The sequence below is a fragment of the Plecotus auritus genome (assembly GCF_963455305.1).
Source record: "Plecotus auritus genome assembly, chromosome: 5".
NCBI classification, from domain to species: Eukaryota; Metazoa; Chordata; class Mammalia; order Chiroptera; family Vespertilionidae; genus Plecotus; species Plecotus auritus.
In genome coordinates this window covers 35,780,564-35,806,428 of record NC_137776.1, presented here as the reverse complement: position 1 = coordinate 35,806,428, position 25,865 = coordinate 35,780,564, and the positions used below count along the sequence as shown (strand labels likewise).

Sequence of the window (25,865 nt, the reverse complement as noted above, 5' to 3'; positions counted from 1 at the left end):
CTAGCGGCTGCGTGGAGGCTACTGTGTGGAGCTGGGTTAGGGCAGTGCTGCTTCTTCAGAAACAGGCAACGACTTTTCTTCCTGTTCACGTTTAACACAACGCACAGCGACGCACACAGCACTGAACTTGGCGGAGGGACCGCGGGCCTGCTGTCTGCACCTGCCCTTTCTGGAAACTGCCACGTTCCACAGAGCTTTGCCCACGAAACACCGACCTACATATAACTTCTGTATAAAGCTTTATTTTTTTCCCACCTACTTTAATTTTTTTTTTTTTAAGTGAAAGAAGAGGAAAACCTCTTACAAAATAGAAGGTTTAATATAGGAGAGCAAGGAACGTCCTGAGGCTGCCGGGCGAATGTGGTCCTGTGCTAGGTCAGCCCGTGTCCCCTTCCACGTGCCAACCCTCTTCCCCTGCCACACTGCCGCCGCCGGACTCTGGGCACACCCCGCCCCTTTCCTTTTTAACCGAGGGTGTCCGGATTTGCGTTACTGTGTTTAGCCACCACGCTGAAGGTGGCTGAAGCCTGCAGCAGCCTGATCCCAGGATGACACTCAGGGGCTGTACTGAAATAAACGGCCTGTCCACCAAGTCAGCCTTAGGGATGCTTGTGGGCCAGTCCGTGCCACAGAACCGTGGGTGGGGGTCCCCGTCTACCACAGCCAAGCACCGGGTCTGGCATTCGGAAAATCACGCCCTGCCTGGCAGAGCCCCTCCCCCTGGCCAGCAAAAGCGGTCTCAGATCTAAGTCACACTTCCTACAATGAGGGCTCACATGCCCCTCCCCCCTCTCTAATAGGCTTGGGCCTTTTTTTTCCCCTTTCTCGATTTTAATAAGCAAATTGCACTACCATCTTATTCTGATGCGCCCCCTTTTCAAAGCTGTATATCACGTTAATGGAAGTGTTTACCGCTGCGAACACTCTCCATGTACAATGATCTGTAACCCGCTTATCTCAACTAGTTGCACATTATTAGTTCACATCCAGTTCCATTTATAAATTAACAGAGGTGCCATTCGTCTGTACAAAAATCAATGCATATTTATGAACTTCTTTTATTCCAATACATTTCCACACATCTCATCTGAAGACATAACACAGGAGCCTGTGTGACTTGGGCAATGTGGCCCGGGAGTGACTGAGACCCAAGACGTCCACCTTGGCAAAAGGACATAAAATATCTCTCCTGTTCGGGGGTGGGGGGGATAGCTTTTTATGCATTTATTCTGTTTCCTAAATGCACCCGAAATGTCACTGTTAGCTGAAATTTGTGATTTCCTCTGGAATTTCTGAGTTGCTCTTATTTATTTTTCCCATTTTGTTTTTGCACCAAGGAGACTGCAGTCAAATACTACTCAGCAACTGATTTCCTCTCTTTGGACTGAAAAATTAAACAGATACTAAATTATGACAGTGAATTTAGAAAGGAGGGCTCCAAGGGCTCGGAAGAACATGTCTGGGATAATATGATGCTTCTAAGAGTATTGCAATCACATCGCGGCAATCACCAGAGCGTGCTGCGTAACTGCCTCCTCGGCTAATATGCTTTCTTCCCGGTGATGACTAATCATGTTCTATTAAACAGCGGTAATGCTGCAAGAACTCAACTATACAAGTGTAATGAAGCCAGCATTCTCCCGGGACAGATTAGCTACAACTGATTTGACACATACCATCATAGGGGCTTCAGACCTGACAAACTCGGCTTGCTCCTGATTTATGCCGTCAAGCTCCTCGGAGAAGAGATGAGATAGATGCAAGTGTTCCGTTCGGTAGAGGTGAAATGTACTGATGTGCTTAACTGCCAGTTAAGGAGAGTTCCCCTCTCCTCGCTGCTGCCTCCCCTCCCCCTCTGTCCATCCCTGCCCCTTGTGCCGAGCTCTATCGGCCACGGGACCGGGGTCCTGCGCCATGTGCTATCATCAACCAACCGAGGCCAGCCGGTCGCTCCTATTGCCGCGTGGGGGAGTTCATGGAAACGATCGATCCTGCAGCCTCCGGGCCTCGTCTTCGCCTCCGTGAGGACTGTCCAGGTTCTGTGATTTCACTGTGGGTGAGGGAGGGCGGGTGGGTGGCAGGTGACCCCACCAGGAAGAGGGAGGGGTGGCGGGCGGGGGGCACCGACGCCCCTCAGATGATGGTGGGCACCCGCCCGCTGCCGCTGTTCCGGTTATTGCTCTTCCGGGACAGGTTGGGGGTGGCCATGAGCACGAAGCGCTCGTCAGGGCAGCCGTACTGCAGCAGGACCTCGATGCACTCCTGGCTGGAGGCCTGCCGGGCATAGGCCAGCGCCGTGTTCCCGTGTGCATCGCGGGCCATGACGTCCACCCCGTACTGCGGAGGCAACAGAGCCATGTTAGTGTCCAGGGGGAGGAGGCCAGGGCAGCCGAGGACGGGGACCGCCTGCCCAGTACTGGAGGACAACCTGGCTCTGAGGTGCATGCATCCAGGCAAGAATGTGCCTTTGCAACTCAAAGCCCCTCCTCTGTGTAACTGAAATGGACCACGGGTGACTCTAGTTTTGCTATGTCTGTTTTGACCTTCCAATTGTAAACACAAAAAACGATCATTTTAAAATCTCAGAGGCAATTTGTTTTCATTGTGGGTCACACACAGTTAATACATGAAAGCGTAAGAAAAAATCGCCTATGATCTATCCACGGATAATCTTGGTTAATAGTTCCGCGTATTTCCCTCAAATGGTTTTCCTGTGAGTCTAATGTGTAATTGAGGTAAAACTTACACAAGTAATGTGTATCTTTTTTCCCCCTTTACTGAACACTGTACTGGGACCATTTTCTCACGTCATTAAAAGTTATGCAACGGCCATCCGGTATTCCTCCACGTGAATGAACTCGGGCTCCTGCCCTCGGCTGCCACGCACTCTGTAAACTGTCACCGGTATACACTGTGCTGTGATGTGCGTCTCACACTGAATGTTTCTCAGGGTCTCTGATTACTAGATGCTGAGAAGACAGGGAGGTACTAGGTTCACTGCGCTAACGCTTCTGCGGTTCTTGCTCTTGAAAAGGATGGCGCCCTGGCCACGTGGCTCAGTTGGTTAGAGCACCGTCCGACATGCCAAGGTTGCAGATTCAATCCCCAGTCAGGCACATACAAGGAGCAACCAATGAGCGCATAAATAAGTGGAACAACAAATCAATGTTTTTCTCTCTCTTGCTTCCTTTCTCTAAAATCAATAAATAAATAAAAAAAGAAAATGGGTGGACCGCAGTTGTTTAGAGCGTAGTCCTATGCACCAAAAATTGCCTGTTTGAAACCTGGGTGTGAGAGAGAAACATTGATATGGGAGGTAACTGATTGATGCTTCTCTCTAAAAAAGAAAAATAATAAAATAAAATCAATTGGAAACATATATATTTTTTTAAAAAGGGTGGACTGACTGACTTCCACTCCCAACAGTATTTAGGAATCTTGTCAGCATGGAGTGCTGCAATTAAAAGGACTTTTGGAGGGAAAGATGGTATGCAATTTGTTATGAAACTGTGTGGCGCCACCCCCGCCCCCGCCCCCGCCCCCCGCAAGTCTTAAACCCCAGCACTTCAGAATGTGACTGTACAGTCAAACCTTTCTTCTCAAAGGTCTCCCATCTTGAACAATTTGATTCTTGACCAAGTTGTTCACAAAAAAAAAATGTACTGGTTGTCAACCAAACTTAGGCGGTTTTTGACCTGACAACCCTTTTATGCTGATACCTCAGCATGACAAAAAGCATCTCTCAGGCAACAAAGGAGAGACTGCTTTGGTTGCTTGCAAATCAACAATTAGCACAATTTTAGAACATGAAGAGGCCATCAAGAGTGCTAATGTTGCTAAGGGTGTGAAAGAAACAATGATCACAGGCAAGTGAAGGGGTAGAAAAACTGTTGTTGTTTGGATAAAGGAAGAGCAGTTAGCCAGTGACAGAATTTTGGAGGCAATGATATATGAACAAGCACAGACTCTGCTTGCTGATCTGAAAGACACCCCTGGACCAAGTGCTGAAAGTGATTCCTTTAAGGCTAGGAGGGCGTGGTTCGATAAATTTAAGAAAAGAAGTGTTTATTTATAGACTAAACAGTACACAAAACACGTACTGTATATAAGAAAGGTTACAAAAGGGAATCAATCATTTGGGGGTCTGGAACAGATTAATTCAATTTACATTATTTTCAATGGGAAAAAATTATTTGGTTTTCGAACAAATCGCTTCTCGAACAGCCTTCTGGAACGAATTAAATTCGAGAACCAAGGTGCCACTGTATTGGAGACAGGGCCTTCAGAGAAGTAATTAAGGGCATATGGATGGGGCCCTACTCCAATAGGATTGGTGTCCTAAGAAGAGGAGGAGACACCAAGGATGCGCTCACACAGAGGAAAGGCCCCGAAGACACGGAGAGAGAAAGCATCTGCGACCTGGCCCTCACCTTGGTCTGGGACTTCAGGCTTCGGGGGCTGTGAGAAAATAAATTTCTGTTGTTGAAGTCCCCAGTCTGTGGTATTTTGTTAGGGCAGCCTGAACTGACTAACACACAATAGTTAAAGTGAAGCTGAACATTTGAGTGATTTTGATATCTGGGCATCTAATTCTCTCCCCATTCCAGCTTCATGACAAACGCTTTGGTGGGAATTAAAAAAAAATAATCTTTCCTAATAAAAATTAATCAGAATAGCCCAGACAAAGCCCTTTGACAAACTCCTACAATATCAAACCTCTCAGTTTAGGGTCTAGCATTTTTGTGTTATGTGAATGAAAAACCCCAACGTTTGGTGTTGGGAAAACCATCTAAACCATTCAGTTTTTATCCTTCTAGTCTATCTCTACCCCCTAAAAAATAATGGGAGTTTTTTTTTTTTTGGTGTGTGGACAAAGACGAGAGACCCCCACCCACCATGTTGGACCCGAAGGGATACCCTAAAAAGATGAACAAAGAGTCCCCACCGGAGGATGGCACATCCACTGACTTCATTCCAGCCTCTTATCAGGAGGCCTCACACAGGTGAGCCCTCACAGCAGGAGCCTCCACACGGAGTCCCAGGTTCCCTATTGCTGCCCACATCCAGGCTGGCACCTATGGTGCCCACAGTGCCTCCGCCCCTGGCCGGGCAGTCGGGAGACCTACCCAGATCAGGAGCTGTGCCAGGACCACGTTCCCCTTCCGGCAGGCCAGGTGCAGCGCCGTGCGGCCATCGCCTTCCCCGCAGGTCTCGTTCACCTCGTCCCGGGAGCCATGTGCCAGCAGCAGGATGACCGTCCGCAGGTCTTCGTCGGCCGTGGCCCGCAGCAGGTGCTGGCCCAGGGACAGCTCGGTGCAGGGCAGTGGGGCCAGGAAGAGCTTCTGCTCATACTTGGCCCGGATCCACCGCTCCTTCTCTTCCCTGCAAGAGGCAGGCATGGTCACAGTCAGGCAGGGCAACTGAGGCTGCACCCGTCCCGGCACCCTGCTCACCAGGAAGCGTGGAAGGGGAAGAAAAACAATGGGCGGCAAGTGTCTTTGCCAGCCTGGGGAGGCCCAGGGGAGAGGTTCACCTATGGTTCACAAAGTGGGGTACCCCCCCAGCAGCATCGGCACCCCGGGGTAACTGGTAGCAATGCAGGTCCCCAGGCCCCATGAATCAGAACCGCAGAGGAGGGTGTTTTAACCAGCCCTGCAGGCGGTTCTGACGCCCTGAGGTGTTAGTGCAGTGCAACTTAGTGTTGCCCTGTCCACGGCCTCGAGCTCTCACTTGATTTCCTTTGCTTTCACTGCAGAGCTGGGGCCCCCGAGGAACCCCGCTCCTGCCCAGGACCCATCGGGCACAATGCAGGATGGGTGCCACTGGCACGGAGGTCCATTCTCCCATAAGGACAATGGTGAGTCAGGATTGAGGACGCTGGGCTGGAGTTGGGGCAGGATAGCGGCGGACCCCCCAACCCAGTGTGACCTGCTTTCAGCCTTTAACCCGTCCATCTTCGAGGGGAGTGAGATCTCCCAGAGCTCTAGACACTTCCAGTGAAGAGCCTACTGCTATAGACCCCGTATGAAAGGCAGAGGTTCGAACGGGGAGGGTCAGAGAAGACACAGCTGCCCCCATCACCCTGAGCAACTCTGCCATCAGGTCACCGACTCCTTCAGTGCGGGAATGTGTAGGGCCCAGCCGAGGAGACAGGACCAGCTGCCAAGGCCAGAGCTGGGCTGGGGGGCAGAGGAGGGATGAGGTTGGGTTAGGGGGTGGAGCCTTGGGGTTGTAGTAACAGTAGCAGCTGAAGCCCCTCCCCCGTGGCACAGTTCAGGGAGAATGAGCTTCAGGAGCTGGGTGGGTGTGATGACAACCCTCACCCCACCTCCAAAGGGGCCAGGACACTGCCTGTGACCCAGGGAGGAGGGCTGGGAGAAAAGGGGCGGGGAATAGGGTAAAAAGGAGGAAACCAACAGCAAGGTGTGTTTATGGTGACCCAGAGGATGGGACCCCGGCCACTGACTCAGCATTCCGTGGCTACCAGGTGGCGTGTGGTTTTAGTTTCTCCAAAAGGGACGTAAGCGATGTTGAAAATAGTTCAGCAACTCTCAACACTTCGCAGCATTGTTAGGAAAAAAAAAGGGGGTGGGGAGCAGGCAAATGCAAGAGATAGAAGCAAGCAGCTCTCAGGAGAGGAGGGTCAGGGGAGCAGGGGGAAGGGGCACTATCCTATCTGGACAGATGCTTCTGAGAGGCAGGAGAGAAGAAGGAAAGCCCCGCAGACAAGGAGTGGCTGCAATTGCCCACAGGGACTTAAAGGCACAGCGCTCACCACCCCTCCGAACTCCTGGCAGGGAAACCAGGCCCAGCTCCAGCGAGGGAGACGGCACTGAGGGCTGGTTCTCCGGGAGAAAACTCATTACCAGGACGTTGTTTTCTTCCGAAGGACGGAAAAAAGCCTTGTTTACACCTTTTACCCGTGTTGACACTGCTCCTGGCGGTCTAGTGTCTGGTGAGCCCTAATCTGCTTTTAAATACTTAGGCAAACAGATCCCTCCACAGTAAATCAGGATTAGTTGTGCTTCACTTCCTGGTCAGTGCGAGTGACCCCACAGTGACCCCTGACCCTTTCCATGCAGAGATTTCCAGGCCAAACTCTGGGCTGCAGTTGAGCAGCTGCCCCAGCACCCCCAAACGCTGCTCTGGCTCCGGCGGGGACAGGCGCAGCGTCTCCACTTGGGCCAAAACACGGGCCCGGCACATGGGCAACGTCCCTGGGACAGCAGCGCAGGTGAGAGTCGGACGCCGCAGCCATGCCGTGAGCTCAAGCTATTTAAGAACCTTATTTAAAATGTATTAAGCATATGTTGATGCATTTCATAAATCACCCATGAGAAAGAGCAAGACGTGAATGAGATGAAAAGCAACAGTGGTGAAAGATCCGTCCAGGTCTTCAAGTTCCAATTTGCTAACTCTAATTTGGGGTAGGCATTAAAATCAGAGCTGTTTTATTCTGCTCCGCTTGGTTTTAATCCTCACTGCCAGTCACCCAGGGATGAACTGAAGAGCAGAACGAGGAAATCTAGTCCGAGCCGCAATGATTCCATTTTCTTTGTGATATTCAAATGCCCCAAAGAATGAGGTTGAGCCCACAGCTTCTGCATGCTCTCCTGTGGGGCATGTGCGGGTGACCGTCACCCCACAGGTAAGTTCACCTGAATTCACTGAACTCGACGACCCACGTCTGAATGAGCATCCTGTTTAAACTATGCTCTGCTCTGAAAAGTCCATGTTGAAAGGCAGTTCTGGGTTTGGTGGGGCTGAAAAGGCTGGCTCTTTGGGGAACCTTCACCAGGAGGGCTCTAATGCTGTGTGTATGAAACGAGGGACAGGGTGTTGGAGGGGCTGCGTTGGCGTCGCGGCTGGTCCACCTGCGACCCTGCGGGAGGAGGCAGGGTGACTATTCCCGATAAGGGCTTTAGCACCTTCCAACATCTGCAGAACAGGCCTGACACATGCACGCCTGAGGGCACTGCAAGGGGACCAGGCAGGTGCAGAGCCTCCAGGTGGGCTGCCTCTCCCTGCCCCATGCCCCTCACCCTCCACTAGGACACCCCCAGGTCTGATCAAGGTGTGGCTTTTATTATTGGACAGAACCACAGCTATTCACCAAAGCTTCTTGTGCTGTGAAAACAACCTTCAATATCACTTCTGGATCCCACAGGACTGCAATGTTTCCGTGTATTTTCAGACACCAAGAGGCAGGCAGAAAGCTGAGAAGTCGGGCCACTGGGCTCCCTGACGTTCCAGGTGCTTCTTTTCTGCAGCTGAAATCCAGCCCACAGGGACAGAGGACTCCAGTGGGAATTCTGGGTACTATTACTATCACGTAGACCCCCTTTCCTGCGCTTGTTGCCCCCCCACCCCAGACACACTAGGGCAGTGGTCGGCAAACTCGTTAGTCAACAGAGCCAAATATCAACAGTACAACGATTGAAATTTCTTTTGAGAGAGAGCCAAAAACCAACTTCTGTGCATGGGCCACAAAGTTTCAATCGCACTGTACGTGCGCGCCCGCATGTGGTATTTTGTGGAAGAGCCACACTCAAGGGGCCAAAGGGCCCCATGTGGCTCGCGAGCCGCAGTTTGCCGACCACTGCACTAGGGGAAGCTGAAATCAGGGTGCTTTTTGCAGAGACCACAGGGAGAGGAAATAGTCGTGGCATCAGCATTAGAGAACATGGGGTTCGTGTGTCTGCTTTGTTCTCAGTGCTGTGGAATTTTGCAACCTCACTAACGCCTTGGCTCGCCTTTCTTCATCTGTAAAATGGGCGCAGTGATGTCTACAGCAGGCACAGTGGCTGTGGGTGTGAGGCCGTTTCTGGACGATGTGCTGGCCACAGCAGTCACTCTGCACAGGGCAGCTGTGGAGGGTGTTGTGATTGGGTGGGGCTGAAGCGCCTGCGGGGTGCTTAGGTCTCTAAATCCCAGTTGTCTGTACAAATGAGCTTCACATGGTCACTGTGCCTGGCAGGGTGAGAGGGGGCCCTGGCCAGGGGCCTTGATAAACCCATCGGTGTCTTATGGGCCACCCCTCGTCCCAGGCAGGAGGGCCTGAGGCACTGGGGCGAGGGGTGCTCAGTTGGTTCACATATCCCATGGCTGTTAGGATCTCTTGGGTCAAGTCTGGTCAGCCCCTGCCTATAGCCTTGAGATGCCTAAAGTCTTCCTGGAAGTTTGGGCTGAGTTATGCCCCCTCCCCCAATTCAAATGTTGACCCCCTGTTGCCCAATTGTAATGCATTTGGAGGTAGAGTGTGTAGCAGGTAATTAAGGTTAAATGAAGTCATGAGGGTAGGACCTAATCTGATGGGACTGGTGCTTTATGGGAGACACTGGACACCTCTCTTTCTCTTTCTCTGTCTGTCTGTCTGTCTGTCTGTCCCTCTGTGTGCATACAGAGAAGAGACCATGTGAGAACACAGTGAGGGGTTGCCATCTGCAAGCCAGGAAGAGGCCTCACCAGAAACCAACCCTGCCGACACCTTGACCTTGGACTTCCAGCCTCCAGAGCCGCGAGAAGGTCAATGTCTGCTATTTAAGCCCCTAGTTCTCTGTCATTCTCTTTTGGTTTCTGTGTCAACAGTTAACATGTTAAAGGTGGACACTCGAACGGAGATGCCTTTTCTGGCTAAAACCAAATATTCTGTTAAAACCATTCGCCCCAAGCAACCATGATGCAGAAGCACAAACACCTCATCGTCGCCCTGATGTCCCAGTCTCGCCTCCGGGACCCCGTCTTGGCTGTGCTTTAATCTCCCCCAAGGAAGGCCAGTTCAAGAGCAGAGGAGCCGGCAGTATATCACCTCCCCTCATTCCAATCCCCCAGAGGCCCGCTGCTCACAGCCCCTGTTAGCTAATGAGCTAAAAAATGAATTATTGGCACGGCTGGCCGTCAGCAGGAAGGAGGAGGCCGGCTCCTCATTTGAGCCCCTTGCTGACACACCTTTAAATAAATCAACCGCACGGAGCGAGAGAAAATGAGAGAATGAGCAACTAATCAGAAGACAGGCACACTGGCACACTGACCAAATCCCCCCCAAATAAAGACACAATTGAAGGCAAGGGAGTAAACATTTTCTTCTCTTCCTGCCTAAAACAGAGACCTTTTGTAGGTGTGAGCCCCAACCAGGAAACCATGTGGTGTGTGAGCCACAGGATTGGGGATCAGAGGATGGGGGTGGGTGGGTCAGGCAGCAGGAGCTGTGTGTCCACTGAGGCTCTCAGGGCTCTGCTGGGCTCGGACGGTGCTCGGGTCCTGCAGCCCAACAGACCAGGCCTTGCCACACTTGACCTTGAGGGGTGATGGCATGGCCAAGGCTCTGTGTGTCCCCCAAAGATGTTCCGTGGGACACGGCCTACCTCCAACCTGCAGATTCCGTGCCTGGCAAATGGAGGCACCTGCTGGCGCAGGCGATGCCGCGAGGGCCAGCGATGAGGCTGTCTCCACTCCACAGGCGCGCTCACTTTTGACAATGTTGAGGGTGACAACGACGGTGATGACAGTAACCGCTACGGACAACTCCTGATAACACAGGGCTCTTCAAGGGACCCTGGAGCACCTCCCGTGAAGAAGCCACACACCAAATACCAAGCAAAATGCTCACCTGTGGCCATACTTGGAGAAATTCTGACAAAAAAAGCAAGGCTTCATGAGAAAAAGAGATGGGTCAATTAAGTTCCAAGTTTCAGAGAGGGGAAGGGTGGAGAGCTTAGAAAGACAACCGTTTTCTCTTTTTTGAAATAGGGCGGCTGGGCTGGAAGGCCTGGGACCCTGCACCATCCAGGCAGGACAGGGCTGGGGTGGAGCGAGGCTCCTGGATGGGCCCTGGCCTTTGGGACGCGCTCGGGGCTTGAGTGGCTGGGCTGCAGGGACTGAGCTCCCTTCCAACCGGCTTGGGATGGACAGGCTGTGGGGGGAGGGAGGTTGTTGATGTTGGGGTGGACAGGAGGGCTTTCTGGCCATGCCTGCATGAGCGTGCGCTGACCCTGCTCCCGTCCTGCCCAGTGTGGTGCCAGCCTCTCCCGGGGACTATGAATGTCAGACAGCGAGGAGGTAAACTCAGTGGGTAAAGGATCCAGGTTAGCGTAGACAAGAAGATCATGAAGGCAGGTGGTGGGGCCATGGCAGTTATGTTTATAATAAAGTGTCCAAGGGGAGGGTTGTGGGGAAGCAGGGCTGTGCTCCAGTGCCTTGTGGCACTAGGGGTGGCCTGTCGGCACGTATGGGCCGAGCCAGGTCCGTCTCTGGTCATGAGGGTCAGTCCTGGGTGGGGGCTGGGCTCCCGCTGCTGGCAGACCCCACAGTACTTGGCTCTAGGGGACACGTGAGGGTCACTGACAAGGCAGAAGAGGTCTGGGATAGAGGCGTCCAGAGGCCGAGAATGTCACCAGGACCTGTGACGTGTGGATGACCGAGGGGAGGGCTGGTGTGCGAACTGGCCCCTTCTGTTCTCAGGTGAGTGTAAACGCTGTGGCCTGGGCTGTGGCCCTCGACAGTGTTTGCTGTTTTATAACAGACCGCAGCCTTTCTCATCGCTCTTCCATCTTTATTTACAATCCTGCGTGAGCCCAGTGAGGGTTTTCGGCGGTCAATCACCGGCAGGCATTTATATAGAGAATCACTGTGGAAATGGCGGCACTGTTAGGCTAGACAGTGGTCAGCAAACTCATTAGTCAACAGAGCCAAATATCAACAGTACAACGATTGAAATTTCTTTTGAGAGCCAAATTTTTTAAACTTAAACTTCTTCTAATGCCACTTCTTCAAAATAGACTCGCCCAGGCCATGGTATTTTGTGGAAGAGCCACACTCAAGGGGCCAATGAGCCGCATGTGGCTCGCGAGCTGCAGTTTGCTGACCACGGGGCTAGGACACCTTCTCTGGGGTCAGAGCGAGGGGTTAAGGACTTGCGCTGTGTCAGCTATGGGGTCACGCCTTTTGCACGAGCACTGGTCTCACCCTGACAACGCCTGGCGAGGCGGGTCGTACTCACAGACCCTCCTGGAGACAGAGGAGCTGAGGAGGAGCCACATCCAGGCAGGGCGCCTGTAGAGAAACGGTGCCTTGACGCAGAGCCTGTTGCTTGCGCATTTCCAGGCTGCAAAGATGCTATCACACTTAGTGCCACCAGCTGCATTCTGGGTCTGGCAGGGAGGGCTCAGCGTGCTGCCAAGGGGTAGCGAGGTTAATGGCTTGGATTCCCAGAAAGGAAAGTTTTTGACAAATCACTACAAAGACCCTGATTGGTTTCTGACACCGTTCTGTGGTGCTTTGGGAGACGAGTCATTAGAAAAAGACAGAGGCAGTGGCCAGACGCCCCACGGGTCCTGGCGGGTTAAGTGGGACTGAGGCCCCTGGAGTGGGTGAGGACTGGTCCCTGGTGGTCCTGGCCTCGCCTGCCTTCCGGTCTCCACAAACGAGGCTTCCCCTGGACGCTTCTACAAAACAGAGTGGCAACAGCCCTTCCCCAAAGGCCCCCAGTGTCAGGTCTAATGTGTTCATTTTTATGGGTGTCCCTTCCCCCAAATGTTAAAAGGCCAATAACTTTTTTTTTGTATCTGTCACCTGTCTCATTGTTCCCTTTGGAAACACCCACCCCCCGCCTCAGGGTGGGAGAGGATTTGTCAACATCGCCTCTAAAGGACATGGGAGTGAGGGCGATCCTGGGGTGAGGGGGGAGCAGGAGGAGCCCAGTGCAAGTGACAGGGTGACCAAGGGGAGGAAGAGGGAAGAAAGGGCGAGCTAGCAGCAAGGAATTTCCAAAGTGTCTTTCTGCCTCCAGCAAAACAGGAACTGGGAGGGGAGGTGTGGAAGAGGGGCTGGAACAATATGCTAGGAAAACAGGGGCTTCCTCTCTGCGGGGGCAGCCGGCCGGCCCGGGAGCCAGTTGGCTGCCCCTGGCATGCATGCCTTCTCCCTCGGCGGCGTTGCTAAGGGGGCAGGCTTCGGGGACAGGCCCCGGACGGAGGATGGTCAACAAAGCCCGATGGTTATTTATTTTTTAATTACCGAAAGCTTTTAAGAAACTGGCCACTGTAAATCCCGCATGCAGAGAGCAGGAGGCGACGGACAAGGATTTATGCTCATGGGGCAGAAACAAAATAAATATCCCGCCTGACTTCTGATCAATATTATGAGTGTTTTTGCCAACCTGCAGTGTGTTTTATGAGCTCAGAGGAACAGAACAGGATCATTATTAATTAAATAAAGTCAACCCTATTAGGCTTATTACTTCTGCGAGTCACAGTTACCTTGGCTGGCCTCAGGTATGAGGGTGGGTGGATCTGTGGGCGGGGGCCACCTGGGGCCGCCCAGGAGGGTGACTGAGTGTGCGCAGGTGCACAGCCTGTGGCTCTGCCAAGTCTCAGAAGGCTGTGGCTAAGCTGGTCCCCACCCCCCCTCGCCCCCTGTCCCTTAGCCCGAGGTTCAGGTTGAGATCTGACGCTCTGTTCCTTTATGTCACCTCCGACACCTGCCTGTGGGAACCTGACCAGGCTGAGTGAAAGACACATGCAACAGTGCAAACACAGCATCATCCCTTGAAAGTTCCCAGGCAACCACAGGATTTTACTTCCAACTCTGAGGCAGGCATACAGGGGCTGTCAGGCTAGAACTGGCTGGGCAGTGAGGAAACATGGGGCTGATGAATGAACAGAATCAGCTCAAAGCTCGCACCGTGTTAGGTGCCTACAATGGCCAGGTGCTCATGGGAGGATGGACCTAGGCCTCACTGGGAGGGTCCAACTGGCTGGACTCCGGGCACAGCACCACCCCCTCCTGGGCCTCGGTTTCCCCTCTGGAGAGGCATCTGCTCAGAGGGTAGTTGTAAATGACAGAGGGAAGCCTGTCACTGCCCGACGTCTGCCAGGCCTCAGTCACCGGGTCCACCCGAAGCAACACCTCAGCTGAGCTTTGTGTCTGGACAGAGAGATCCGTACAGCACCTTGCACCCCAGGGAAGCCACCCACTCGTGGTTTACACCCATCTGCTTGGGACCCCTTTGGAGTCTTCAAGCCTGAGCTTGATGGGTCCTCCTGGCTTCCTCCTGCACGACCCACAGCTGCCATCCTGCTGCCACCAGTATGGTGACACGAGGTGGACCCACCACCCCAGCATGCAGCCTCTAAGAGCTCACCCACCGCCCTGCTGCAAGGACACCATCTGCTCTCTCAGGTACCATTCATGGAGAACCAGCCCCAGAATGAAAGAACCTGCTGATGTTTATTCTCTGGCCCCTGGAACCACAGCCCAGCCTAGGGCTCATCCGGCTCAGACCTTAGGTGAGAAGTGTGTGTGGGGGGGTGGGGGTCAGGGGCAGCCAGGCCTGGGGCTGTTTCTAAGAGATGGACAGGGGAGGAGGCCCCGGAGGCCAGGTGAGGGGTGGGGGGAGGAGGAGAGAGGGGGTGCTGAGAGAAGTGAGCAAGTCTAACTCTCATGAAAGCCACTTCTGAGAGCATGCTATGCTGTCGGAGAACGGAGAACGGCAAAGCACCCAGACTGCTCCAGAGGCAGCCGAGATTCTTTTTTTTTTTTTTTTTTTAAATATATTTTATTGATTTTTTACAGAGAGGAAGGGAGAGGGATAGAGAGTTAGAAACATTGATGAGAGAGAAACATCGATCAGCTGCCTCCTGCACACCCCCTACTGGGGATGTGCCCGCAACCAAGGTACATGCCCTTGACCGGAATCGAACCTGGGACCCTTCAGTCCGCAGGCCGACGCTCTATCCACTGAGCCAAACCGGTTTCGGCTGCCGAGATTCTTTTATTTTCAACATCCCCACCCCCCCCTTTCTAACCTACTGTAAAACAACACAATGAGAACGGGAGGTTAAAGGGAAAAATAACCCCCAGCTACACCCCTCAATTCACACACGTTCTTACGTTCTTAGTTCTTACCGTCCCCGCGCCCCTCCTCCTCGTTTCCCACTCACAGGCTATCTATCTCATTGGGATTTTAGCACAGACACCTTTATTACTCTGCACCTTTATTAATGCTAGTTTGACAACTGAAGTTTTTGAATTAATTCGCAAATCTAGTGTTTTCACATAGTAATTGCAGCTAAGTCGCAGCAGCCACGCACACACTCATGGTTCGGCACCTCAGTGTGAGGAAAAAACGTGAGCAACTGTTTTGAAGCATAAATCGCGATAAATCTGTGCCAAGTGAGAGGGAGCCCGAGCCAGCCAAGTGAGGTGGCCCCAGATCCACATAGTGTGGCACGGAACAGGTGCTCCTCAGCGGCCCCGCCGCAGCCGGGTGGCAGGGCCCGTCACAGCGAGCAAAGTTCACTGTAACAGTGGCTGATGGGATCGGCTTTGGAATGTATCGCATCACAAACAGATAAGGGAAGAGAAATGGCCCTTTTCCTCCGCTCGGAATACTGCAAAATGGATGTGAGCTTTTGCTGTATGTGCCCATTAAACACCAGGGAGCGGAAATGCAAGTGGAGGCTCTTCTTAAAGGCAAAATCGAGGGGCAAGATGGAGCGACGGCAGAGGGCCGAGCACGATCTGGTGGCTTCCCAAGGCCCTGCTGGCTGAGTGGCTCTCACACACGGAGAGAGAGGAGGTTGCAGAGTGGAGGCTGGAACGTGATGGACAGGAGAATTCTGAGGAGGCTTCTAGTAAAAACTGCCAAGTGGCTCTACGAAATACTGCCCTTGGTATTATTATTTTCTTTAAAGACATAAGACTATTGATTCTGAACAATAAAGGGTACTTTTAATGTAGTTTTCCTTTTAGTGTTTGGGGGGCAGGGGGATTGGAATAGTCACATGGTTCCTCAATGAGCCAAACAAATGAAACAATAATAACAACAATGAAACAGATCTGAAAAGAGGAAAAGAATTCCAGAGGGCATGCAAATAGCAAAGACTTTTACAATTAATTTGCATGTTAACTTTTTTCAAGTATGAAAACACAGAAATGCACTGCAGGACACTAAAAGGAATGGTGGCTCACCTTCTTCACAGTGAGGAGGGCCTGCCAACAGCCACTCAACACCAAGATGAACTCCATCCCAATGCACGGAGGACTGAGAATCTACTGAAGACTAGATCGCTCTCTCAGAGAAAACCCAACAAGTGAATACTAGCTGGAGTTTCTTTTCCAATTAATCTTTAATGTTAAAAATGTCAGACCCAAATGTCTATATTCACTAGGTTTCATTTTCCCAAGTTTGGCCACGTAGTGGTAAAGGTGATCTGGAGAGTGACTCATGGGAGTGAGCACATGAATTCCTTGGTGTGAGAAAAGCATTGTTATTTAACAAGCTCAAGTTCATTTTTTTCATTAAAACGACCAATCTCTAACTAATAGGATCAAGAGGCAGAAACTGGTCAGATGTTTCATCTTCCACAAATGACACAATGTCATTGTCTTTGACAACGAAACACTGAAATTCTGTTGGTTCAGCCTTTTCCTGGAGAGGGGGTCCTCGAACAGTGGCCAGAGAAGACCCCAGGGGTTCCCTTGCCCAAGACCGGCTTCAGGGGAGTGTGACCCCCACAGGGCCCAGGCTTTGTTTAATGTCCTACTGCTGTAATCTTGAAATTCCTGATACTTTCTGAACAAGGGCACTGGGGCCCACGAATTCCCCAGCTGGTCCTGGACGGTCCAATTGCTTTTGAGTATCATCTGGTGGCGAAGCTAGTACCAGTCTCTGACAAATGGCAAAACATGCACCATGCAGTGAGGTATCATACACCTACATTCATGAGTTTGTGGGTAGGTTCTTTATCTATCATGTCCTTCCTGTCTCTGGAGATAGTGACTGATTCATGTCCTTAACCCAACAAAGGTAAGAACCAGCTATCTTCTTTCTACTCCCCAAACTTAACTGCGAAGCCCAGCCCCCAGCCCCTCCCTGCAGAGGTCTTTGCCCAAAGCTGCACCGCTGGCTGCTGACTGGAGACCAGGGCGGCTCTTTGTTCCCAAGCCACGTTCTGTCCTCTCTACCCTCACACATTAGGGCGTTTGAGGGCTTTAAAAGAGGCCTTTAGGAAAAAGGATTCCATCAAGACAGCCAACACATACTATTTAAATGTGCCCCAAATCCAGAATCTGGGGGAAAAGTATGGAGGTTCCTCAAAAAAATTAAACACAGAATTAACCTATGATCCAGCAATTCCACTTCTGGGTGTACAAACAGCAAAACTGAAAGCAGGATATGGAAGAAATATTTGGATGCCCATGTTCAAAGCAGCATTATTTACAAGAACCCAAACCTGGAAGCAACCCAGTGTCCACCAACACATGAATGATCAACCACAGTGTGGCCCATCTGTACAACGAAATGTTCCTCAGCCTTAAAGAGGAAGGGCGTCCTGACACAGGCTGTGACATGCATGGCAGTGAAGGACATGATGCTGAGTGAGACGAGCCAGTCACAAAAGGACAGACACTGCATGGCTCCACGTCCATGAGGTGCCTCGGATAGTGGAATTCATAAGGAAGTGGAGGGCGGGTGCTGGGGCAGGAGGCATGGAGAGCCGTTTAGTGGGGACAGTTTCAGTTTGGAAAGGTGAAAAGTCCTGGCGATGATGGTGGTGATGGTGGCACAACAAGGTGAATGCACTAAATGCCACGAACTGTACACGTAAGTTGATTAAAATGGTAAATGTTATGCTATGCGTATTTTGCCACAATTAGAAAGACTCCAGAATCAAGTGCTCCCTTGTTCCTGCGCATGGACTGCACTGAGGTTCTCTGGCGCTTGTGGCACATCTCCATGGCCCATGCTAGTGTACCAAGGAGCTCAAATCATACGATCATCAGTAATATGTGGTCCACATTTAGTTTCCCCAGGGACCCCAAAACATCCTGCACAGCTGACGTTTTCTTCCAGCCCAGGAGTCACTCAGGAGGATGTGCTGCATCTGGTCACCTTTCTTTCTTCCTTTCTTCTTTCCTTTCTTCCTTCCTTTCTTTCTTTTCTTTCCTTCCTTCCTTTTTTCCTTCCTTCCTTCCTTCCTTCCTTCCTTCCTTCCTTCCTTCCTTCCTTCCTTCCCTCCCTTCCTCCCTCCCTTCCTTTTCTTCTCTCTCTCTCTCCCAAATGCCAAGCCAATAGAGGAGGAGAGAGAACATCATCTGATTTAGTTGCATTATCTTACTAGGAAAGAAAAATGGTAGAGAAGAAACTACTTGAGGATTGGCAGTAGGCTTTCTCAGGCGCCTTTTGTGAGAACAGTTGTCCTTAAAAAAAAGTTAGCTATTAACAAATCTTTTTTTTTCCTCCTGAGACAGGAGGGCTAGATGTTTTTACATACTTAGTGGTAAGAAAACCTACCTAATGATGATCAGTGGGTTGAGGGTTGTGCTGTTCTCTCAAGAAAAGGTAATAAATAAGATCTAAGTCGTACAGGCCAGCAGTGTCCATGTTGAACGTACGTTGATACCGCCTAAATCACTCCAGTCCATACATACTTAAGGCCAGAACAATTCCAGGGACTTTTGAAAAAGTTTAAGTGACTCAAAGATCCTGCCAAAGCTTCATTACTATCAGCTATCCATTATTTTCTTTCAGTTTTCCATTTGCAAGCACTTGACCACCACATTGCAAATGTGAAACTTACTATCAACGTGGCTTTTGAGACGATGAAAATGAGATTCAAGGACTTGAACACCCAAAATCAAAGTGGCAAAGAGCAGTTCATGCCCACAGACACCTCTCACGCAACATGGCTAAGAAGGTGTGCCCTGGCGGCTGAAGACAATTAGACTCGCGACAGAGAAACGCGTGCAAAAGCCATCCCACCCGCCCGGCCCGGCCGCTCAGGAACTTCCTCCGAGGTTTGCTGGCGAGAAGCGGGCGCGGGCCGCGGGCACAGAGAAGTGGATTTCCCCCGAGAGGAAGGCCGCGGAGGAAGCTGGCTACGATTTTTGAGGGCCATGTGGTGAAGCTGTTAAACACTACAAGGACCTGTTCAGCCAATACCGCATAAAGAACATGTGATCCCTCTCTTCCATCTCCTTCAGTCTAACAGCCACCTCAAGGCTCTCCCCTCTTTTTCAGCTTCCATTACATTACTATTTTGAAGAGTCCAAGCTATTTCCATTGTAGAGGATCCCCAACAGCGTTTGGTCTGATTCAAGGAGGGTCACATATTTTGGCGAAAATAGCATGTAGATAGCACGTGCGTTCCCCACATCACACCAAGGGGGTACAGACTACGGGAGTACCCACTGTGGAATCTGAGCACATGGTGAAAGTCATGGCCCCAGGCCTGTCCTGCGTCCAGGACCTTCTCCACTTCATAACTAACAAGTGACCTGGGGCCGATACCTTGAGATGTTGAGTCTCCTGCTGCTGGAACACTTGCCTGGGCACCATCCTTGAGTTGATGATCCCGGCTCATTCTCTAATGCAAGACACACGTTTCCCAATCCTCTCGCTCCTCTGTTTATCAGTTGGCATTTTCTGTAAAGAAGGGCCTCCCACCCTCAACTTCCTTTTTTGGAGTGTCACTGTAGGCCCACTGTCTTTAAACAAACTAAATGTGTTGTCATATAATCTGTTAGCAGCGTTATTCCTTTCGATGCTCACACTGTTCCAGGTGTGGCCAGCCGGGCCCCTTGGGGCCACCTCCTGTTCTATCCCACGTGTCACCCTCAGTCCCTGACGGTTTCGTGCTTTCTCGCAGGTTCCGGGCCTGCCCTGTACCTTCTCAGATCTGGGGTGCATCATTTTCCTAAGCAGCCCCAATTCTTTGTAGGGAAGCCACTGCTTATTTATTTATTTATTTTTTCTTAAATTTTGAGATAATTGTAGATTCACAGGTAGTTTGAAGAATTAATACAGAGAGATCCCATGTATCCCTTTGCCTAGTTTTCCCCAAGGGTAACATCTTGGAAAACTATAGTATGAGGTGACAATTAAGATACCCTGATATTGATGCAATCCATCCACCTATCTTGGTCCGACTTCTCCAGCTCTCCCTGTGTTCATTTGCACTTGGGTGTGTAGGTATTGAGTTCCAGGCAATCTTATCCCATTAGGTTCCCTTATCCATATCCATCACCAGTCAAGATACATAATATTTCCATTACAAACACCCCCTCCCGCACATTCTCTACATCCCTAACTCCTGGCAACCACTAATCTAGTCTCTATCTCTGTAATTTTGTCATTCAAGAATGTTCTGTAATGGGATTATACAGCATGTAATCTTGGAGACTGGCTTTTTTCATGCAACCTAGCTCTCTGGAGACGCATCAGGCAGCTGTGTGTATCCACAGTGCACTCCTTTTCAGTGCTGAGTTGTGTTCCAGGGTGTGGATAGGCCGCAGCTGGTTTAACTGCCCCGCCCGCCGCGCCCCCCCCCCCCCCCCGCCCCACAGGATATCTGGGCTGTTTCCTGTTTGCGGCTATTCCAGATCAAGTTGCTCTGAACTTTAGCAAACCAGGTTTTTACGTGACCTTAAGTTTTCATTTCTCTGGGATAAATCCCAAGAGGCAGCTGCTGGGTCATCTAGGAGAAACACAATGTTTAATTTTATAAGAAACCGCCAAACTGCTTTCCAGGGCAGAAGCGACCAATTTTTAAAACAATATTTGGTAAAACCAAACCCCATTGTCAAACTGGAATTGTGACCACTGGGCATTAAGAGGAATGTGATTCCTGCTTTTCAAGGACAGTGAGGGACGGACACACGACCTGCGTGTGCAGCTCAGGTCCTCCCAAGTCCCCGGGCAGACGAGGCACAGATGACTTCCAATTTGTTTCTGCAAGTTGATGGATGCAAAAATGGGCAGATATGCAAATGTGTGTGTGTGTGTGTGTGTGTGTGTGTGTGTAGAAAACGTGGCCGAAGGGACAGTGTACAGCGATCAAAAACGTGTTTATCCAAGTATTTACCCGTGAGGTTTAAGCTCACAAGTTGGTCAGTAAGGAAACACGCAGCCCCGTCTCTGCTCACCTTCCACAGAAAGTGATGACAGCACCAAACAGCCGACCAACTGAAAACACGTTGCAGGAGGAGGCCCCCAGCCCCCCCGCAGTCCGAGGTCCTGGCCAAGGGGGCTGCTGCTGGCCTTGCAAAGCCACGCTTGCTTTTCCACGCCTGCCTCCCGGTCCTCCCCCCTCCCCACCAGTCTCTTCGGGGCACATTTGGAAATTATTTAAAAAGATAAAATGCCTCTAATCTGTTACCAATTAGAAGAAACATGTGAATATTATTTTCTAATTTGTGACTCTTGAGTGTGTCTCAAACACCAGAGAGAAGTAATTGAAATAATTATGTCTGCTCCTGAATATTTCTATTATGCTCTTGAAAGCAGAGGGTGGAGGTGTCCTCTTTGCGTGCTATGCCTGAGGGCCGAAGGCAGCTCGGAGAACATCAAAGCCCTGGACAGAAGGGCCTCAAAGCTGCAATTTCTCCCCAGCCCGAGGTGGCCCGAGCAGCTGGAGCCCAGGGCTGGTGGACGGATGGACGGGAGAGCCTTGTGGACTTGAGGGGTGTGCGGAGCAAGGGTGAGGTGAAGCGGTGGGCTTGATGGTCAATACGGTCTCTTCCTTGCTGGCCTTAAGCATCCCCATCCAAGTGGCTTCTTTGCAGCTGGAAGATGCTGTGCAGGGCACACACTTGATTTATAACATGAGCAACGTGGATTTTTTTTAACCTAGTGATACCACGACTTGAGTGACTAACTCCTGAAAATTAGTAATTTCCTGGTGCTTAACAGTAGAAGGCCCACCAATGAGCGCGAGGCCCACTAATAAATTTATAGGGCGTTATATGCCGATTAGACCTCGTCAGCCATTCGGAAGGCAGGGGTGCCGATCGGGTTATCATCCCACAGACCCGCTCTTTATTGCCGACACTCTGCAATGCCAGCCCCCGATTCCATGTTTGAGAAGCAGCGTATTAATGCTGACTGGACAGGAATCTGTGACTTCCGGAGGGCCTTTCTGGTTAGCAACCTCCATTTTCTTCTGTGCAAACTTCTCTTTGTTCTCCAGTGATAAACAAAAACCTGAGATGGCATCTGTCAGGAACAAGGTTCACCCGGGGCGTCGGGCTTCCTGTGCAGAGAGAGGCCACCGAGGCTCTCCCCCTGGTCCCTGAGGCCGGGGAGGCCAGCCGCCGGGAAGGACCCCTGCTCAGAGCGTCAGCATCCCGGCCGCTTGGAGCCTGAGAGCACACGGTAAACCCACCCTTTTGGAACAGGGAGGAGGCACGCAGCTCTGCCCCGGGGAACTCTCAGCATTACTGCCATGGACGGAACTGACTTTAATTTTGTATAAATTGAAAAAAAAAAAAAAAAAAAAGAAATCACAAAAGAAGTGCATGCTCTTTGAGACAAAGTCACCCGTGTTGAAATGTAAAGTGGACTTGGACATTGCCACCCCTGGGAGAGGTCTGGCTTACACCCTCTCCTCCTGGGCATGTCCCGGTCTCCCCAGCACCTCGAGGATGTCCCCACCCTTCTCCTCCCACTCCTCCAAGTGATGGGTGCCAGCGTCCCTTCCATCTCTGTCCTTTGAAACATCATTTTTCCTCTTAGTCGAAGTGGGTTGTTTGAATGTGCTTCGATTCTCACGCCATCTAATGCCCTATTAAGCATTCATTCTTTCAGGAAATATCAATTGAGCCCTCACTAGGAGTTAGGCACCGCGCTGTGTTGGGTCTGGGCTTCAGGTGAATACAGGCAGATGGATTAAAAAAAAAAAATGCATCGCAAAGGGGAAAGAACCCCATTCGTGGCATACGCCGCTGTAGTCACAGGACAAAACAAACTGGGCGAGACAGAGAATTCAAGGTCTCTTGGCTTTTACTGCGTGGACAGCCCTGGTCTTTTGTATACAGAACTTAAAGTGTAGCTAAATCCAGATGAAAAAGGAACACTGTTTCCTGCGGCTTAGGCACACCTGTAAACGTCAGCGCACCCACCACTTGAGGGCAGCTTGGGAGTCGCTGCCACGGATGTTCAAAGTTCACAGAGGTGTTCACCCCAAGATCTGCCACCACCCACAGCACCACGAAAGGCAGCCTGTTTGGGAAGGCCTGCCCACACCACCGGCACCTAAAGCACCTGACATCCTGGGGTGGGGTGAGAGCTGTGGCACATGTGCTGGTTGCTTTAAAAATATATACCTTTTTATTGATTTCAGAGGGGAAGGGAGAGGGAGAGAGAAACATCAAGGATGAGAGAGAATCACTGATCAGCTGCCTCCTGCATGCCCCACACTGGGGATCGAGCCCGGAACTCGGGCATGTGCCCTGACTGGGAATCAAACTGTGACCTCCTGGTTCATAGGTCGAGGCTCAACCACTGAGCCACACGGCTGTGCTGTGCTGGTCACTTTAATGGGTGTATCCATTTTCCCGCCCGGCCCCTTCCTCAGTGTGCACACCAACTCCCTCAGGGTGAAGCTCCGACAAGGCCTCTTGCCAATTTCAAAGTGAAGACACTGGTGGACTCTACAGAAGGTGAATGAAGAACACCTTTGTCCAAGGGCACCTCACCCCCATGCAGACCATCAACACATACCACTCAGGCCTAAGGGCCATCTGGGCTGAAGACATCTGAGGTCGGGTTCTCAGCAAAAAAGAACTCGATCGTCATAAAGCCCCTCCTGGGATCTTCATCAGCCAGGGGGGATGGCCATGATCACAGGAGAGGAGGTGAGAAGTGGGCACCACGCCCACACAAACTGTCACAGGCTATCCTGTCTCCATCTAATCTCCGAAGGGCTCATTTATCTTTCCTAAAAGCCATTTGCTCTGCCATAATGGCCTTCCCCCTGTCCTCCCCTGTGAAGCTGATATGTAGCTCTCAAATCTTACCATCCTTTTGGTGTTCACTTCTTCCTCTGATGCCCGGTGCACATAAATTTAAAAGTTACTAAATGTGTATGCCTCATCTCCTGTCAAGCTGTTGTCAGTTGAATTCACAGGCCCCCAGCCACTTAACCTAAGAGGGTAGAGAGCACTTCAAGTCTCACCCCGCTGCTTAGTGGAAGGCGGTCCCTGAGGCCGGCAAGGCTAGGACCCAGGAGAGGGAGCGTCCCACTGTGGACACTGAGGGTCTCTCTTGCCCCAGAAGGGAGGTCTTGTCAGATCAGCACCTCTGGACAGCCAGTTTCTTGTGACCTGTCCATCGGGCCAGGGGACATTGAGTGTTTCTTATACGTCTTCCCAACCCTGGCCTGAGAGCTTGGTGCTGATGTTTAAAGTACCTGCCACATCCCGTCACTTCCCTTCTGTGCAGGCTGATCAGCCCTGAAGGTCTGTCCACACTTTAGAGCAGGTAGCTGGAGAGGGGACGGGGGTCTCGACCACAGGGGACAGTCTTAATGCCCTTTCCCTGTAGAGGCGACTGGTCGGTCTTCCACCTCCCATCAGAGCCCTCATCAACCCCGGTTAGCCTCAGCCATGACCCCTGATTTGTTCCTTCCTGGACAAAGAAACCGGCTACCTCTCTGGTGGTCGTGGAACAGAGAATGCCCCTGTGATTCTCCTTAACAGACAACCCACGGCATTGCATGTACACAGAAAAGAGGTTGAAACATGCCTGTGATCATGTTATCCTGATACAGGTCCCAGGTGGGCGCGAGCCAGGAAGTGGCCTGCTGCCAGCAGGGGCCCTGGGGCAGGGCTGGCTCTCCTGGGAGGAGGAAGGAAGGTGCCTCAGGTTTGTGAGAAATGCAGGCGGGAGGAGTCACAGCAGAAAAGGTGACTGCTCCGGGACCATGCCATTCTCTTTTCCTGTGGTCTTTCTTGGAGGGGGGAATTGCGGGTGCAGGGCTCTTTCAGTGAACACAGAACGCTCCCCCCTTGGGCTCTTGCTCCTTTACTCCCACCTCCCCCTAAATAGCTCTGAATGCCTGTCCCCTGATGGGCTCCATAATGAGAAGCGCTGTCAATCAGGGCTCCATTAGCCGGGACAGACTTTCACTTCCTGAAACAATTTATTGGATTCCCAGAAGCAAACGGGCCTTCCTCCTTTTCAGCTCCGTTTTTGGGGAGCTATTCAGAGGGAGTGCGCGTCCCCTCGGTGCCTGCGGAGCGCCTTTGTTTCCTTCATTTACTCATGAAAACAGTTTCCTGAGTTTACCTACCTCCGCCTCCCCGCTCCCCCAGTGTTTGCCAAAAGTTTTTCCCCCACTGCTCCATCGCCACACAAAACCCACCAGCTGGTTCCAGCTATGGAATCAGGGAGGGAGTCCTGGATGTTATTTGCAGGTTTTTGGAGGGAGACAGGGAAGGGGTGGGGGAGGGTAGCGGCACATACTTGAAGAAATTAAATTTGTGCAAAGGAATGAGGCTGAAGAATGGATAAGATGCCTCCTTATCTGTAACTCCAGGCCATGCCTCCCCCCACTCTCTATTCCTGACCAAGAATTCAACCAGCTCTATAAAAAGGAGTTCGAGATGCCCTGGCTGAAATAGCTTAAGATGTTTAGAATTTTTTTTGGACTGTATTTACACCTGTAAGACCTATGTTACAAGTGACAAGTACAGTTTTACTGTGATACAATTTCCAACAATTTAAAAAACCCACGCAGCCCACAGAGAAGTGCTGTCCCGGGTCTCAGAGGCCCGTATGTCTCAGTTTCTGAACAGGAAAGAGGACTCAGAATGACACAAAATAAATGTTTTTCTTCTCCTGCTCTTCTTAAAGAGTGATATACACTGTGCAACTGCACCTGAGCAGGAGGGCGATACCCTCTAAGCATAAATCAGTTCAACTTTTAACCTGGGAAAACAGACGGAAGGAGGCAGACAGTTATGTCTCGCCTTCTGAGAATTTCACGTCAATAGTAAATTGGGGGGCACGTCAGAGCCGCTGAGATGCGATCAGGGTAAAATTAGGCAGCCACATAAGAAATAATATCTATTAGGCTAATTTAATC

General features: G+C 51.2%; 1 protein-coding gene across 12 annotated transcripts in view; it reads right to left on the bottom strand.

Annotated features, from left to right (window-relative positions):
* Window positions 1–277: 277 nt before the first annotated feature.
* Window positions 278–25,865, bottom strand: part of AGAP1 (ArfGAP with GTPase domain, ankyrin repeat and PH domain 1) — a 418,249-nt gene continuing 392,661 nt past the window's right edge. For all 12 annotated transcript variants that reach the window (XM_080670319.1, XM_080670320.1, XM_080670312.1 and 9 more), the window contains 2 exons: window positions 5,127–5,382; window positions 278–2,337 (listed from right to left, as the gene is read on the bottom strand). In XM_080670319.1, the coding sequence (XP_080526445.1) occupies window positions 2,134–2,337; window positions 5,127–5,382 (460 nt within the window). In that variant the 3' untranslated portion in view covers window positions 278–2,133. The remainder of the gene's footprint in view (window positions 2,338–5,126; window positions 5,383–25,865) is intronic.